This window comes from Trichoderma breve, chromosome 2 (assembly GCF_028502605.1).
Source record: "Trichoderma breve strain T069 chromosome 2, whole genome shotgun sequence".
In the NCBI taxonomy this organism is placed as follows: Eukaryota; Fungi; Ascomycota; class Sordariomycetes; order Hypocreales; family Hypocreaceae; genus Trichoderma; species Trichoderma breve.
This window is the reverse complement of record NC_079233.1, coordinates 5,217,891-5,233,124: the sequence shown is the minus strand read 5'-3', so window position 1 is coordinate 5,233,124 and position 15,234 is coordinate 5,217,891. Positions and strand designations below refer to the sequence as shown.

Sequence of the window (15,234 nt, the reverse complement as noted above, 5' to 3'; positions counted from 1 at the left end):
ACACAGCTACAATCTTGAGGGTAAGCGCTCCCGCTTCCGCAGCGTCCGTTTGCCAGTGGCGATTACAGGGGGGAAGGGGCAACGAAACCGTCTTCGGCGCCGCATTGCTGTCATGGGACCTTGTTGCTAATGCTCTTTTCTTCTCGTTATATACAGCGGAATCGCGTCAAGCCCATCATCAAACTATCAAATATCCTTTCGTCTATCAGAAAACATGGCGGACAAGCCGGTAGAAGCCTCTGCGACCAGAGAGAAGTTGGAGGGTAAGTCGCGATCCCACATCACCAGCACGAGGAGGAGCTTGGCTAACAGTTGACATTGCAGCCCAGATCAAATCCGCAGACATGGTGAGGTCAACCCAGAGAACTGGCCAGCCCCGACGACCCAGCTAACGAATTCGAAAGACGGATGATATGCAGCAGGAGTGTATAGAAGTTGGTACGTTGGATTCGACAACCGCCACCATTGGCAGGGAAAGAGCCTATGCATGAGAGAGGAGGAAACTAATGATGGAACTATAGCTCAGGAAGCCATGGCCAAGTTCACCATTGAGAAGGTATGTACCAGGTGCCATGCTGCGATCGATAACAACTACTAACAACACATGATAGGACATTGCACAGCACATCAAGCGAACAGTCAGCCAACCTGCCCTTATACGAGACGAGACGATAGGTTACTAACCATATATGGCGGTACAGTTTGATGAGCGAAAGGGCCCAACCTGGCACTGCATTGTCGGCCGAAACTTTGGCAGCTTCGTCACTCATGGTACGTGGACGACTGCTGCTGCGCTGTCATACCTCCCTGTTTCAAGGTCCGGGTGCCGGCTAACATTGTTTGACATCTACAGAGACTAAGCATTTCATATACTTTTATCTCGGCCACTGCGCCATCCTGCTCTTCAAGACGCAGTAAATTTTCCTAGAACGAGGAATACACGAGGATAGAATATGACACTTGCGAGAGTTGCGACCATGGCTATTCTTGTTTAGGGCGTGGAAGCGGCGTCATAATCATAAGGGGAAGTGTTTGATATGCACTTTGCGGCTTCTTCTTCAGAACTTGAATTATTATTGTGTGTATTATCAAAAATAGAGATGAAGTTTTATTCTCATTACCAAGCAGCATCCAGCTAGTATTATACTTTATCATGTGATTCCAAATCTTGTTCTTCTTTTCCCCTGGCCTACATGATTAACTTTATCACATCACAGGATCGGCATTGAATCGAGTCAATCTATCATTTCATACAAAACGGCAAAGGGAAGGAAAAAGAGGGGGCAAAAAGGAAAATGATACAAGCTTATTAGGCGACCACCCGACGAAACATTCTTCAGCATGGCCCCCCCTTCTCCAGATGCATGTCTCAAAAAGCACTTGCATGAAACTTGCATCTTCATCTCAGACAGCCACTTGCGAGCCCTCCCTCCTTTTTTTTCTGTGCCGCGCTATACAAAAGAAACCGCCACCTCGTACCCTGGATGTAGAATCTACAGTAGTTGGATGTATCAAGAGCTCCCCCTCACTCTCACATTTGCCCCTCCGTTGCTGCATTGGAAGGATTTTTCATCTTCCGTTGCTGTTGGGCTTCTTTGCTTTTTTTCTTCATGTACCCCAAGAGGATTGACGAATCGTGTTTCGCTGAAGAGGCACTTTCTTCTTCTGTTTCATGCTGTGTTACCTGAGTAGTGCAGCGCCAACCTATCAAAACTGCAGAGACAGCAAAGCTGGATTGGTTTCCGCATACGGTAGAGTACATGTAATAGTACCAAAAGAAGATGGACATACAAAACCCAAAAGAAGAGAAACCCCGAGCAAAAAGGCGCAACTTGCTGCGAAATCTCTCCGAGTCGTTTCCTCCCCAGCCTTTTTCTTCTCAAAGTTCGCTTTTTAGTTTAGCAGCTTCGCCTAGAATCAGAAGTGACGCGCTATTTGCTTGCACTTGTTAGTTCCATCGCCCGCCGAAATGTCACTGGCAAACTGGCAATTAACGGGATAAAGCAAAGCTCGGCCACAGCCCAAATTTCCCAACGGCAGCGCGCATCCAGGCGGCCAAAGCTAGATGAAGCTAGCCCCCAAGCTTTTTTTCATTCTTTCCATGCCTGGCAGGCCCAATATTTCAGCGCCAGCCAGCCAGCCGAAATAAAAGAAGAAGAAGAAAGAGCTTGCGGCCTATCATGCGCGTCCATTGCAAGAAAAGCAAAAACCTGCATTTCCCCTCTTCATCCAATGATCAAACAAAAAACAAAGCTGCGGAAGGCCCAATTTGCTTCCCCGTCTAAATTCAAAGGGTAGACTAGCCGAGATTGGTCCATTTTGACGACGGGCTCTTTTTTTTTTGTCATTTGTGCTTCTTTTTTTGCTTTGTTGCTTTGTTGCCCACACCCCGCATTTCCCTCGCCACGTTAGTACGACGGTCCAGGTTCAAACTATTTGGCTTTAGCAGCAGTCTTGTGGCTTGCGTAGCCCAAGGGAACAAGAGACGAAAAAAGATGGTGGCTGTAAGTCGGCGAGGGAAACAGCCCAAAAACTGCTCAGGAGCATATCGGTTGCATTGCGGGATCGGAATCGGGGCAAAAGCGCTATCCAGCAATCAGTCGGGCCATACTCCATACGCATAGCGAAACTGCCAACAGCGGCGCTTTGTCCCTCCTCTCTCTTGTCCTTCTTGTCCATTGTGCTATTCTCCGCGTGTGTCCAAGGGTCGTGCCGGGAGCATGGGGGCCGTCCTCTTTTATCAATGGGTCGAGTCAGCCCGGTTAGATGTCGCATTGCAGAGTCGGGGAGAAAGCAAAAACGACACACCGATATATCGTATGTGCGAGGACGGAGCCCCGTTCCCACTCTCAGATGCAAAGTCGACACTCTTTCATCTCATCTCATCCTCGGTCGTCTCATCCGTCCTGGCATTCATTCCCTTTGTGACGGCTCGTCTGTACCTTGGCATGTATACCAGTACAGTACAGTACTTGGAGGTGGCGGCAGAACGGTGATTAAAGACCTAGGCTAGCCGTGGATCGTTCTACACACCCCCCCCCTCTGTTCTGGATGATCTGACCCCGGGTCATGCAATCAGCCTTGGACCCCTCAGAGAGCAAAAAAGGCACATCCATGTGGCTTCGCTCTAGCTGTTTATATATTGGTCGCACGCAGAGGGAAACGGTGCCATGCTGGTTCACGCTGGCCGCCGGGCCATTGAACTGCTTCTTCGGAGAGAAAAGGGAGGGGTGGAAAGGCCCGAGGATACATGTACATGTAGAAACAGACGCAGGAAGGGCTTCAATCGGTTCAATTCAGCAAACCGTCTCGTCTCGGGAGTGCCTGTCAAGCAAATCATGCAGGAGAACATTCAAATTCACACGGAGTACTTTGGGGCCGTCGTAACTCGGGCAAAAACAAGACAAGAATGAATGCAGCTCATACAGGTGCCTCTTGTACTGCGGGGCCCGTCGTCCAAGCAAAGGCCAAAAATGGCTCCATTGCCATGACAGCGCTCGACTCACTCACCGAACAGCACCCACAGGACCCTTGTTCATCAATCAACGATCCATAATGGCTTCTCTCTGTATTGTATTGTCCGAACGGCGGAAATGTCGGGGGGCCTTGCGTGAAGTCCCGCTACCCTGATAGGATAGGCAGCAAAGAGGCAGTTTTTTTCCCTTCCGGTTTCTTGGTTTCTCATCAGTTGCCAAATGACACAATCAAGGTCCACAAAATGCCGCTGGACCCTCTCCCCAAAAACGAAACCAAGCCAAACAAGAGCTACCCCGGCGGGAGAAAAGAAACCGTTGGAAGAGGATGGGTAAGGCAAGACTAGCCCTTGATTACAGATCATCTGATGGGAACGGGACCACGGAACGAGTCGCGGAACAAGTCACTGGATAGAGGGTAGTCACGGAGTAGCTGGTACGAGTGCTACCTTGGTACTGCATCGTGACGGTGTATGAGTACCGGAGCAGGCTGTCGTGAGCGAAATATGCGTGGGGAGGGAGCGAAAGAGAAACACCTGGGCGGATAATGCCGAGATCGCTTGATCACCCATCACCATGGGGAACCAATAGAATGCGCGGCGGCCAGATGACCCAAGTCAAGTACAGTACTCCCGGGTCGGGTATGTACCTACACATGTCTGTTGGTTGTGATGTTTTTCGTTCTTACGCTACGGCTGTTTTAGTTTCCTAGCTTTACCGTGCTGTTGGGTACTGTAGTCGATCTTATAAATCGACAACCCGGGATATCGCGAAACAGAAGAAGAGAGAATAGCCAAGAGCAAAAGAAAACAAGAAAAAAAAAAGTAAAGCAAAAAAAGAGAGCCATTTAAAAATTTTCTACAGGTAGGTATAGACGGGTAAATCTCATGCATCTAGACTCCGGCAAAACTGATAAACGGCCGGGCCCTGCGGTCGACCGTACATACGACCTACATAGAGCAGCAAGCAAGCAGCGGTAGCTGCAGGCGACGGCGTCATGGCCCGGCTGGCAAAAAGAAATTTCCAATACATTTCCGCACTAGGCATGCATTAGGAAGTGGAATCGGTATAAATACGTGGAGAGGAGCGAGGGAGCCCAAAGAGTTGTGTGGTTGCGTGTGTCATTGAGGCGCGGCGATGTTGCCATATGAGAAGACAAAAAGAAAAAGAGAGGCCATCCATTTGAAAAGAAGGCCTGTCAATACTAGATAGTCGATCAAATGCCGGGCGCAGCGTGATATAGGCAAGTGAGGGAGAGAAAAAAGATCCCCAGGGAATTTCATTTGTGCGACATCCGGGTGTCTCAAATCGGAAACAGAGAAACCTGGAAAGCTTCGTCAGGCGATTTCCAGACGCAAGTCAGCGGTCCTGCTCATCTACCCCGTCGATGGGACGGCTCATCGTACTACGAGTACTAAAAAGAGAAAAGAATAAATCACGATGACGGGGGGGAGAGAGGGTGATGCGTGTGTTCGTACTCCGTACAGGCACAGGCATCACGCAGATACAAAGGAGAAGAGTAACATCGCGCCATGCACCGACCACCAGAGATGCTGCACCGGGACCTGAGCGAGGCGTCCCGCGAAGAAAGCCATGGATCGGGGACGGCCAGTGGGAAGAATCTCAGTACCTCTGTACCTCTGTACAGCAGCTTCTGCGACACCCCCAGCCAAAAGGCAAAAAAAAAAGGCACATTACAAGCATACACACAAACATGCGTCCATGCATGTAACGACAGAAATAAGAATAAAAAAGATTCAAAAAGTACATCCAAACACTGTGGTTGAAGGGTCTCGTATCCCGACCAAATCTGACTTTCGCCTTGTACCCCGAAGGTACTCGTACTCGTACGAAACAAAGTCCGGCCATCGGGCGCAGAGGTACTGGGTCGTCGTACCTGCCTTGCTGCTGCACGCTTGCGAGTGTGGCGCACCACGCCATGCCCGATTTGCATGACTTGCAGCGGGCCTGTCCGCCATGCCCATCCAGCCTGGAAGTCAGAGTAGAGGTACTGTTCTGTATTGAACGGAGTACCTGAGGCTTGGGTAAGGTCAATGCTTTGGCCTTGTCTGATGTGACTGGTGTTTGATGTTTCTTTGCTAAGATTGGGTTGATCTCTTTTGCCCCATCCCGGCCTTGCTTCACTACCAAAAGGCCGGGAAGGGGATTCTACAGGCCTCAACACACACACTTCGAGATCCGTCTGTCAAATCACTTTTATATACTTCGCACACAACAAACACGCCCCCCAAAATGCGGGCAAACCGCAGGGCCTCCCAAATGCGCTGTCAGCGGCAAGCAACGCCAAATGTGGAAGCTGGCGATTGGGCCCCGCGACGGGACAAACAGCGGCACGTGCCAGCAATTCATCGCTCATGCGGCCTGCTATTCTCGCACGCACATGGAAGCTGGCGGTGATTGGCGAATCCAGCCTTTGGGATGATCCCGTTGCAGCAACACCCAGATTCTTTGGGGTGACGGCGTTCGACTTGTGTGCTTGGCGGAAGAGACATATACTTTTAGACTATTTTCTCTTCCTTTTTTGCTGTCATGGTCCCCAGAACGGCTGTCGCCATCTATCTCCCCGACAACTTAAAAAGAGCCAATGCGCTGCGGCTTACAGCCCGCCCTGAGCCTTGCCTTTTAATGTTTTGCCAGCTCGTATTCCCCTCCAGAGAGCCGTCTTACAAGCCCCGAGTACCGGTACGGTACTTTGTCCATACTCCAACTTCCCATGTACTACCTACCAGGTATCAATCAAGCTGGGGGCCGTCTCCCAGCGGGCGCGCGCCTGTTTGCGAATCTCATCACTGGGGTCTAACCGCCGGCAAAGCCCTTGTCTCGTTGTTGGTCTGCCAGATCGTCTCAGGCCAGCCAGCCTCCAAACAACAAAAAGAGACTGCTTTGGGGGCCTTTATCCTCTGGCCGCACGACTGTTGCATCTCCCCCATTCCGGTGGCACTGGTCAGATGATTCATCCGGTTTTTGTGTGTGCAAGATGCCTCAGCGTGAGAGCTGCCTTATTGGATTGGCCGTGAGCAGAGCGCCAAGTGGTGGGGGGGGCCTTCGCTAGGGATTATGTAGCCGCGGGAGATCAATCTGGAACAGACTGCGTACCTCACGGCAGTGTCGAACCAGGTGTCTCGGGCAAGGGAGATGCTCGTCACTCACAGAACGTGCTAACGTTGATACATGGCCAACCGTGGCAGAGCCATCTCCCTTGCATCGTCACAAGCCTAACATGCTGTATGTATGGCCGCGGTTGCCATGGTAGGTTAGCACACCATGTCGGACCAGACCTGCGATGAGATGGTTCGTGCAAGGCGAGGCGAGGCGTATCGACATGGTAGCAAGTCAAGTCGAGTAGTACGTGCTAGCCAGCATCAGATCAATTTGCTCGCTCCCAGATCCAAGTCTCTCGTTCAGGCTTGGGGGTGTGCCTGTACGTACTGGAGTGGGATCATTATACGTGTCTGCGGCACTGCCGGCCGTCAGCCAGCCAGCGGTGGCGAGCGACGACCTGCACCAAACGCAGGCATTACTGCTACTTGCGTAGCATTGCGTTCCAGACATGGCAAAGGCCGTTGCGCCGGATTGCATTACCCAGCCGCTTTACCCAGGCCAAGACGCTGGTGCAGCGAGTGAGACGACAGAGGCGTCTGTTTCTCGCTTGTTTGAGCAGAGGTACATACTGTACGAGTGCAGACAGACCGGGTGCCCATTCATCGCGTATGCGCATGCAGGGTGTAGTAGCACGATGCTAACGAATGAGCTCTGCTCGGGCTCGAAATGGAAAAGAATCTCATTTGGCCCTCGTCCAACAAACCGACTGTCTGGTCGTCCGCGGGTGGCTTGCGGTGATCAAATGTCAATATTGAAATAAATAGCCCCGGTGGAGCAGGCTAATACTGGCGCCGGCGTGCGGTACCAAAGCTCCAGGCCTTGCTTGGCTGCTCGCAGATTGCTGCCAGCTAGGGATACCAGGGAGGGATGCCCTCCGTCTATCTGCAATACAAGCAGCTCTGCAGAAGAGAGCGCAGGGCTAGCCACCGCTGACTTGAGCACGGAATGTTTCAGAGGCTACCCTGAGATTGAAGATGGGCCTCCAGCACGGTCGCTAGGAACCCGTCAGCAGCAGCTCCGAAGGATTCAGGAGCCAACCAGCAACAGCAAGTCGAGCAGCCGTTGAAGCTGGCTTCAAGCTGTTTCTGGCTGCCTCTGCTTGGTGCTACTGTACTGCTAGCTCGGGCAGCGGAATGTACTCGTATACATCATCACTTCTACCAGCTGACGGCGAGATTGCTTTCCGGCGCGGGCACCGAAGCCGTGTCGACTTGCGACTTTGACATGGGGTACGAGTGATGAACGTGGGAAAAGGCCGTTACTAACGACAGCTGACTGGTGGCCATGCAAGTCTATCGCGGGAATGTCGCACACACCCCCTCCACTAATATCGACGCCCATATTTTTCTTATTCTGCTGCTTCTTCTGCTTGACCTTCATGTAACATTGGCACGGTACCGAGGTGCGAAGTAGTAGACATGCATGGCCAGAGGTATATACAAACATCAACTTGAGTTAGTAAGGCGAGCAGGAAGAGGCAGCTCAAAGCTCGGAACCAGTTCGCATCTGGATGGGCTGATGCCTCCCGCAGAAAAAGCATCCAATGCGTCCTTGCACACTCCTTGCGCCGGCCGGTGACCGAGCGATGTCCGGATCCCCCAAAAAAAGGCGGCCACCAGCCACGAACTTGGCGTGGTCAACCTTCACGTTCGCATGCCGGTGCAACGTCCATGTGCATGCAATGGCGATACAAGACATGCCCGTCGGCGACGTCAGCGGGCATTTTGCCTTGCAAGGCCAGCTCACAAAGAAAGAAAGAAAACGTCAACGCTGCCTGTCCTGTCCTGTCGGGCAAGGCGAGAGGCGGAGAGGCTGTGACGCGCTCTGCATGTACCATTGGATCCTTACTAATGTACATGTACACGTACAGCTACACGTACAGCTACACGTACAGGTACGTCGAGTGCCCGCAAGAGCTGTGCGCTGCGTGATGTCAGCGCTCGTGTCGTGTGCCACCAAGTTTCTCGCCGACCCCCGTGAGATGAGAAGCGCAACTTGAACTCACCGAGCCCAAAGCGGCGCCACCATTGGTCTGCAGGTATTCTCGTATGCATGAGAGAGGAAACATCAGGTTGATGCCCTAAGATGCAAATGGGCACAAGATGGCAATGGGCAGCGAGATGCTCCCTCTCAGTGAAATTCCAGGTTTGGGGGTTGAAACGGTACGTACCCGGGTACCGTACTTTCGACACACGTCAAGATGCGGCTTGTAATAGCCTCATTTCCAGCTACATGCCGGACCAACTTACCCTGCAAACACGTGCATTGACGATCATCCTTCCAAGCTACGGGCGCTGGATGCTGTACGGAGTACCTCGCTGCTGCATCATGTACCTCTCTGGCTTTCTTTCTGGGCCGTCTGACAAATAAACTTGGGGTGTTCTTGTCGAGATTATGCTGGGTCTGCTAAAGGACGTGCAGTCGTATCGCGCGCAGCCCCCAGCTTTTTTTTCTTTCTCGAAGGAATTGCCCAGTATTTTAGATGCTGCTGAAACAATCACCGGCCGTAGGGCTGCTGTCAGCAGAGCGCAACCTCACACCCTCTCTGCTCGCCCAAAAGGCGTCTGTGTGATGCTGATTGGACATTGTCCTGCTACACAGATTGTCCAATACGGAGGCGCGACTGTCAGGGAAATTCCAAGCGACGCTCGCAGACGAATAAGGCGGCGTGGCAGACACCTGGTTCCACATGACACTGCAGTCCGCTGAGAACGACGGCGGCGCTATTTGCTGCCGTAGAGTACAAAGGGTCCCTAATGGAAGCAGAGAGGAGGGATTGACAAGATGCAATCAGCACGGGATCAACCAAGAATTCGATCGTTTTATATCTACTGGGTGAAGCAGTACTTGTGTGTGTACGGGCATCGGTGCTAAGCTCCCATGCTGTCATGGCTGTCGTTGAATCTTTTACCGTCTTGCTGGGTTAGCTCCCCTGCTCCGGTGATCCCCATACAGCTTAGGCCGGGTGGTACCGGGGAGATACATACCGCTCACTTCGTCATGCGGATAGCAACCTGCTTCATGTACAGAATCATGCCCGCGGATGACTCGCAAGGCTTCGTAGGGCACATGTACTCTGTAGGTATCTGCACGACCGCTGCGAGGCTTGACTCTTTTCTTTTCTTCTCTTTTGCTTCGCCAACCTCTGCTCGACTTGCCAGGATCAGGAGCTCGCTAGCGTTTGTACGACTGTGGCTGCATGCACGTACATCGACAGCACTCGCTTGGCCTTTTGCCATGACCGCCCGCTGCCAGAGGAAATGGGAGGGGGCGTGGCCTGAGAATTGGCCCTTTGCTGGCAAATGCTGGCCCAAAAGTTCAGTGTACTCGTGCAGAGTAGTGGCAGTAGCACCAGAATCCAGAGGGACAGGGCCACGTTCGGTTCTATATCCGTTCTGCTAGAGATGTTCCCTTCGAGGGGCACAAGGGCAGCCACAGCACATTCTAGAGTTAGGGCCTGTGCGCCGCTGTGCCTGATGAAGGAACAGCAGTCCCGCACATAGACATACAATCACGCATGCATCTTGACTGTATCCATTGCTTCGTTGGTGGTGGGCTGTTGATTGATGAGCAGAAAAGGGGGGGCCTGGGCAAAGGAGGTGAAGAAAAAAGACCAGAAAAAAAGTCCAGACAAAATCTGATATGGGGCAACTGCATCTGCTCCGTAGATGAGATGGGTCAATGCCTTGGGTGAGGAAACATAAAGTACCAGACATGGAGGCGATTGAAGAGGCCAGACGCAGGGGGGAAGAAAGATCAACGCAATGGAAGGTCTCGAGACCTGGGGGCAGTGGGTGAATCAGCGCTGCTCTGGTCTGCGCTGAACTGAACTCAACTGACCTGAATCAAAGAAGACAAACTGAGGTCAATCTGAAGTGAAGTCAAACTCAACCACACTAAAACCGAACTGGACCACCAATTGCACAGATCAACCATCTTTTGATGCCTTGCCTGCCTCGGGTACGTGTACATGTGCAGTACGAGTACAGCACAGCACCCTCCAGATATGTGCAAGCAACTGGCTGGTCCGGCGTGTGTGTCACAGCAGACAGAGACTGCGCTCAGCGCCTTATTTTGGCCCAGCAGGAGAAGGCTCCGAGCCGGGTGGAATGAAGGTTACCCGACCTCACAGGTACTTGGCCCTTGTACCGCAAGGCTAAGCCCGGTGGCGTTAGGCTGGGAGCTCCTTGGCCTGGCGGAGTACCGCGGTGCCCTGGCCCGCCTTTTTGTCGTCCTAGGTACCGGATGAGGTCCCGTAATGTCGACCCAGCAATGTCCAGAAGTAGCCGTTGAAATCAGTTAACCCCAGCACGGCTAGAAGTGGACGCTGGGAATTCGTTGGTCAGCCCAATAGTGGTTGAGCGTTGCTGGGCGGTTCTGGGGACTGCTGGGCATCGCCCGAACAGCGCTGGAAAGCCTCTGCCAGCCTTGGGCCTCGTGCTGGAACGTTGGCTGCGCGCTGAGCAAAGTACTCGTACCTCGCTACCTGAGCCTCTAGCTCCGGGTACCTCCTCTGCTGGCCTCCACCCGTCCGGGGCCCTGTCGATGCCCTGTCGCTGCCCTGCCCAGGCGTGCGCCGCCGTGAGTCTGTAGCGTCGAGGGACAGGCAGTAGCGCGCATGTATGGATGTATGTACGCAAGTACTGCAGTACAGGTACTCGCACACGTACAGGTACACGCACAGGTACGCATACAGGTACACTCACAGGTACTCGCAGGTCCGGCCAGTACGGGCTGGGTACAAGCTGATGCGTCCACCCCCTCTGCATGCGCTGCTTGGTGCTTGGTGGTACTGTCCAGCGGTAGCAGCCACGCCCTGGGCCTTGTTCCCACTCTCCCGCTCGCCGCCATTGTCTCCGCTCCCCCAACTGGAACTGGAACTTGCCTCTGCCTCTTCTCCTGCCGTAGACCTCTCCAGTTGCTATTCCACAACGCCTCTCCACCGCGGGAGCTGCATCATTGCACTCTTTTCCCTCTCCCACGCAACCTCATCTTCCCCGTTGCTCGGCCTGTGCCTCTGCCTCTGCGATTGCGTGCCACCAAAGCCTCCTGCTGCGGTGTTCAGGCCGGCCTTTCGAACGCTGCACGCAGTTCCGGATCTACCCATTTCCCGTATTGCAGGCCCACCGCGCTGCCTGGATGTGACTCGCCCTTTGTCCTTGAGCCTTTCTCACTTCACTTTGCCTTCACTTGCTCAACAGGTCGTCTTCACTTTCTGGCCGCCGCCGAATTCTCAATCGATCATGTGGCGTCCTCCCTGCCGCTTATAGAGTTTGTTTTCTTCAGTTGAGTCTGAGTAAACAAGCGTCTTTTCTTCCACCCGTCTCCAAAACTCAACTTCGGCATCTTTATACCCTCAAGACTGCCTTCTTCCTCTTGTCTTGACCACAACAAAGCCCTCCCGTATCCGGCTGTTGCCTGCGAATTCCCGCAATTCTCTGGCTCGTCTGTCTGCCACTGGGAAGCTGCATCACACCAACCTCGCATCCACATCCTCAGTCGCCAACATGAACTCTCTCAAAGTCCCGGATAGCGGCCTGCTCCTGGCGGGTTCTGGCTCCGAGTCAGGCCTACCGCCACAGGCTTTCCACGTTCAGCTCGACAGATCGACGATCGACTCAATAATCCAGTCTTCTCGCAATGGCGAGGACCTGCGCCTCTCGCTGGGCCAAACTCCCGTAAGTCTGCCTCCTTCAAGTGTGCCCATAGGGGGTATGGGAAACCTCGTGTGCTGACTGCTCCGGGCCTGATCTTTAGACAATCCAATACGGCTCCAAATCGCACCGCATCGCCGCTCCCAACGATTCCGCCGATTACGACCTCTACCTCACCCGCCCCTTCGAGTCTACACGCCGGGCGGAGAGAATACCCAACACAACCAACGTCTTCGCGAAGCCTGACAGGCCATACCGCCGAAAGTCGTCAACCCCTGGACTGGACTCTGATATTGAAGCTCTGCAAAATGGCTTGGCGGCACATGACGCAGCGCGAGAGAGGTTTGTGCTATTTGCATGTCGCTGTGGTGTTGTGTATTAACACCGTTTATCAGGGCTCGTGTCGTCGGAAACTTGCCAGAGTCCAAGGCCTCGGCAAAGTCCAGGGCCAAGCCCATTTCCAACTATGGCTCAAAGACTGGCTCTTTGCCAACCTCACCCAGCCTCAATGGCATCACCTCGCCTTCGCTGAACCCGACACTCACCGCATCCCAGCAAGCTATGGAACGTGCTAAGGAGCAGAGAGTGACTCTGGTTCACGAATTGGCCGTCAAGGACCGATCGACGGAATACTTGAAGAAGAAATGGGACGGCAAGGAGCACGAATTCCGATTGACCCTCGAAAAGGTTGCCGAACACAACGCCGACTCAGATACATGGACCATGCGCAAGACGTATTGGAAGGAGCTCGACCCTTGGAGCTACGATTACGCCTCTCAGGACGAGCGGCAAGTTGTTATTGACAACGCAATCCGCCAATTCGACAAGCAGAGGCTATCGGCTTACGAGGCCGTGTGGCAGAAGCTGCTTCCGAAGGAGGAGCGCGGCAAGGGAAAATGCTTGAGCCGGCTGCAGGCAAACCTGGCAAAGGGGCCCCCTCCCCCGGCACCCAAGATCAAGGTGCAGAAAGCCGACGACGGTTTCACCTCTGGCGATGGTTTGGATAGCGAGAAGATGGTACGGTCATCATCCAACCCTCTCCCTGCCAAGGCGAAGAAGGCCAGCAGCCAGGAGTCACAAGTCAAACGGCTGCTCCAACCCTCCAAGGCGGGCGTTTCCAAGCCCAAGGCGAAGCCCGCCGCCCCAAAGGCTTCTCCCACCAAGAGCAAGGCTGGCTCCAAAGGCAACGACAAGCGTATACTATCACAGGAAATCATTGTCAACTCCGATACCTCAGGCGACGAGGCTCCAGCTCCGCCTCCTGTCAAGGCGAAGCCAAAGCCTGCGGCCCCCAAGGTCAAGGACACAGTCATTGTCGCCGGTCGTCCACCTATCAAGGCCCCGACTCGCCCAGCACCTGTCAAGCGGCCTCGTGAGGATGATGACTCTAGTTCTAGCTCTGGAACGCCGCTGTCGAAGCGCATCAAGCAGAGACAGCCCCTGCCCGCACCCCGACTGAAGCACCGCCCATCCGATGCCAGCGTCAACTCTCGTGGCACAGTTGCATCATCATCCTTCAAGAGCAAGAATACCTCGCCCACCAAGTCATCCCCTCTGGCTTCCTCACCACCTACCAATGCCTCCGACCTCGAGGACAACGCACCACCCCCACCCAAGCTGAAGCGAAAGACGGATATGGAGTCCAAGCCTTCGGCGGCGAAGCGACGAGCGGCGGAGAGCGTCTCGATTGAGATCCTACGCAAGGCCAACAAATTCAAGGCCTACTACCAGCAATACGAAGCATTGCACCACGAGATCTCAGCGTTGGACAACCCTCCCCACGAAAAGCTGGCCGACCTGCTGGATATGAGAGGTCGGCTTGAGAGCATGAAGAAGGAGATTTACCGAGAGTGCTCGCCTGCATGAGATTAGGCAATGACAGCACCACAACCAAGAAAATTACAGAGCACAAAACATCAACACAATATGGGGAGGTTTACGATTTACAAGTTGAAATGACGATTCGATAATAGGACCAAAAAGGGACTGGATAATTTTGTTTTTTTCTTCGTTTCCTTGTTTTTTACATTTGGCGTTCCGGCAAACAATGAGCTTTCTGCATTTACCCCAAGGAATTTGGGCAACGGATTTTGCATCTCGCAGCGAAGGCCTTTAGGATAGGCACGCTCTGGCGCAGGATATGGCTGATACCATTCGAATTTAGAGTCTCGAGCAAAGAGACCAGCAGAGGAACATCTGTCTGAATTGCTTAGTTGATATTTCAAACACAGGGCCCTGCTACACGGGGCGAAAATTAGTGCTGACTAGGCCTAGTAGTTTAGGCATGTAGCAACTGGTAGATACAAAAAAGATACAAAAAGTCTTTGAACAAAGAATGAAGTCATCGTGTTGGTTGTGTGAAGTTGCCTGGCTGTGCTGTGACGACGATTGTTGATGTCATTGATGCTGCCGCGGTCTGCGCGAGGGATCTAAGCCATGCGCGAAGACGATCAGTGTCAGCATGAAGATCTTTGTTGATCACTAATGCCCAGACAGATGCTAAGATTCTAGCAGATGCTACTGTAGTGTTACCGGTTTTACGGGGCAGCCGAGGGCCGAAAATGTCAAGGAGCGAACTAACGCTTGCAGCTGAAGTTGAAACAAGACTACTCGTACTGTATTTTACTCTTTCCATTCGCCCATTGCTTTTTTTTTTTTTTTTTTTTGTTTCACGCCTGGGGTTTGTTTGATTGATGTTTACGGGAGATTCCGTGTGATTTGCATGCAAGTCCCTTTTCATTTCTTGGATAAGCTGCGGCGGGTGTCGGGGTAACGGGTTTGAGGATAGCGGTTGTATGGGAGCAACCTACCCTGGATGTTTGCTTATTTTATTTATTTTTGCTTGTTTCTACCAATATCTTTCCTACTTTCTTTTCGGGCGGTAAGGGGCCGTAGATTTAGATCCTTGCATCTACTAAATATATCTCTACCTACTATCTACTGCTAGGTAGATATCCTCGTAGTATTATATAGTAGCTGGAGGT

The 15,234-nt window shown here is 52.8% G+C and overlaps 2 protein-coding genes across 2 annotated transcripts; both read left to right on the top strand.

The window, feature by feature from the left end:
- Positions 1 to 214: 214 nt before the first annotated feature.
- On the top strand, positions 215 to 918 carry T069G_03807 (dynein light chain type 1 domain-containing protein; the record flags this gene model as incomplete). Its single annotated transcript, XM_056171017.1, has 7 exons — positions 215 to 263; positions 325 to 347; positions 405 to 438; positions 522 to 556; positions 612 to 638; positions 702 to 771; positions 854 to 918. The coding sequence occupies 7 exons, from the start codon at positions 215 to 217 to the stop codon at positions 916 to 918; spliced, it is 303 nt and encodes a 100-aa protein (XP_056031909.1).
- Positions 919 to 12,103: 11,185 nt separating this feature from the next.
- On the top strand, positions 12,104 to 14,116 carry T069G_03806 (uncharacterized protein; the record flags this gene model as incomplete). Its single annotated transcript, XM_056171016.1, has 3 exons — positions 12,104 to 12,274; positions 12,354 to 12,592; positions 12,646 to 14,116. The coding sequence occupies 3 exons, from the start codon at positions 12,104 to 12,106 to the stop codon at positions 14,114 to 14,116; spliced, it is 1,881 nt and encodes a 626-aa protein (XP_056031908.1).
- Between the last annotated feature and the right edge of the window lie 1,118 nt (positions 14,117 to 15,234).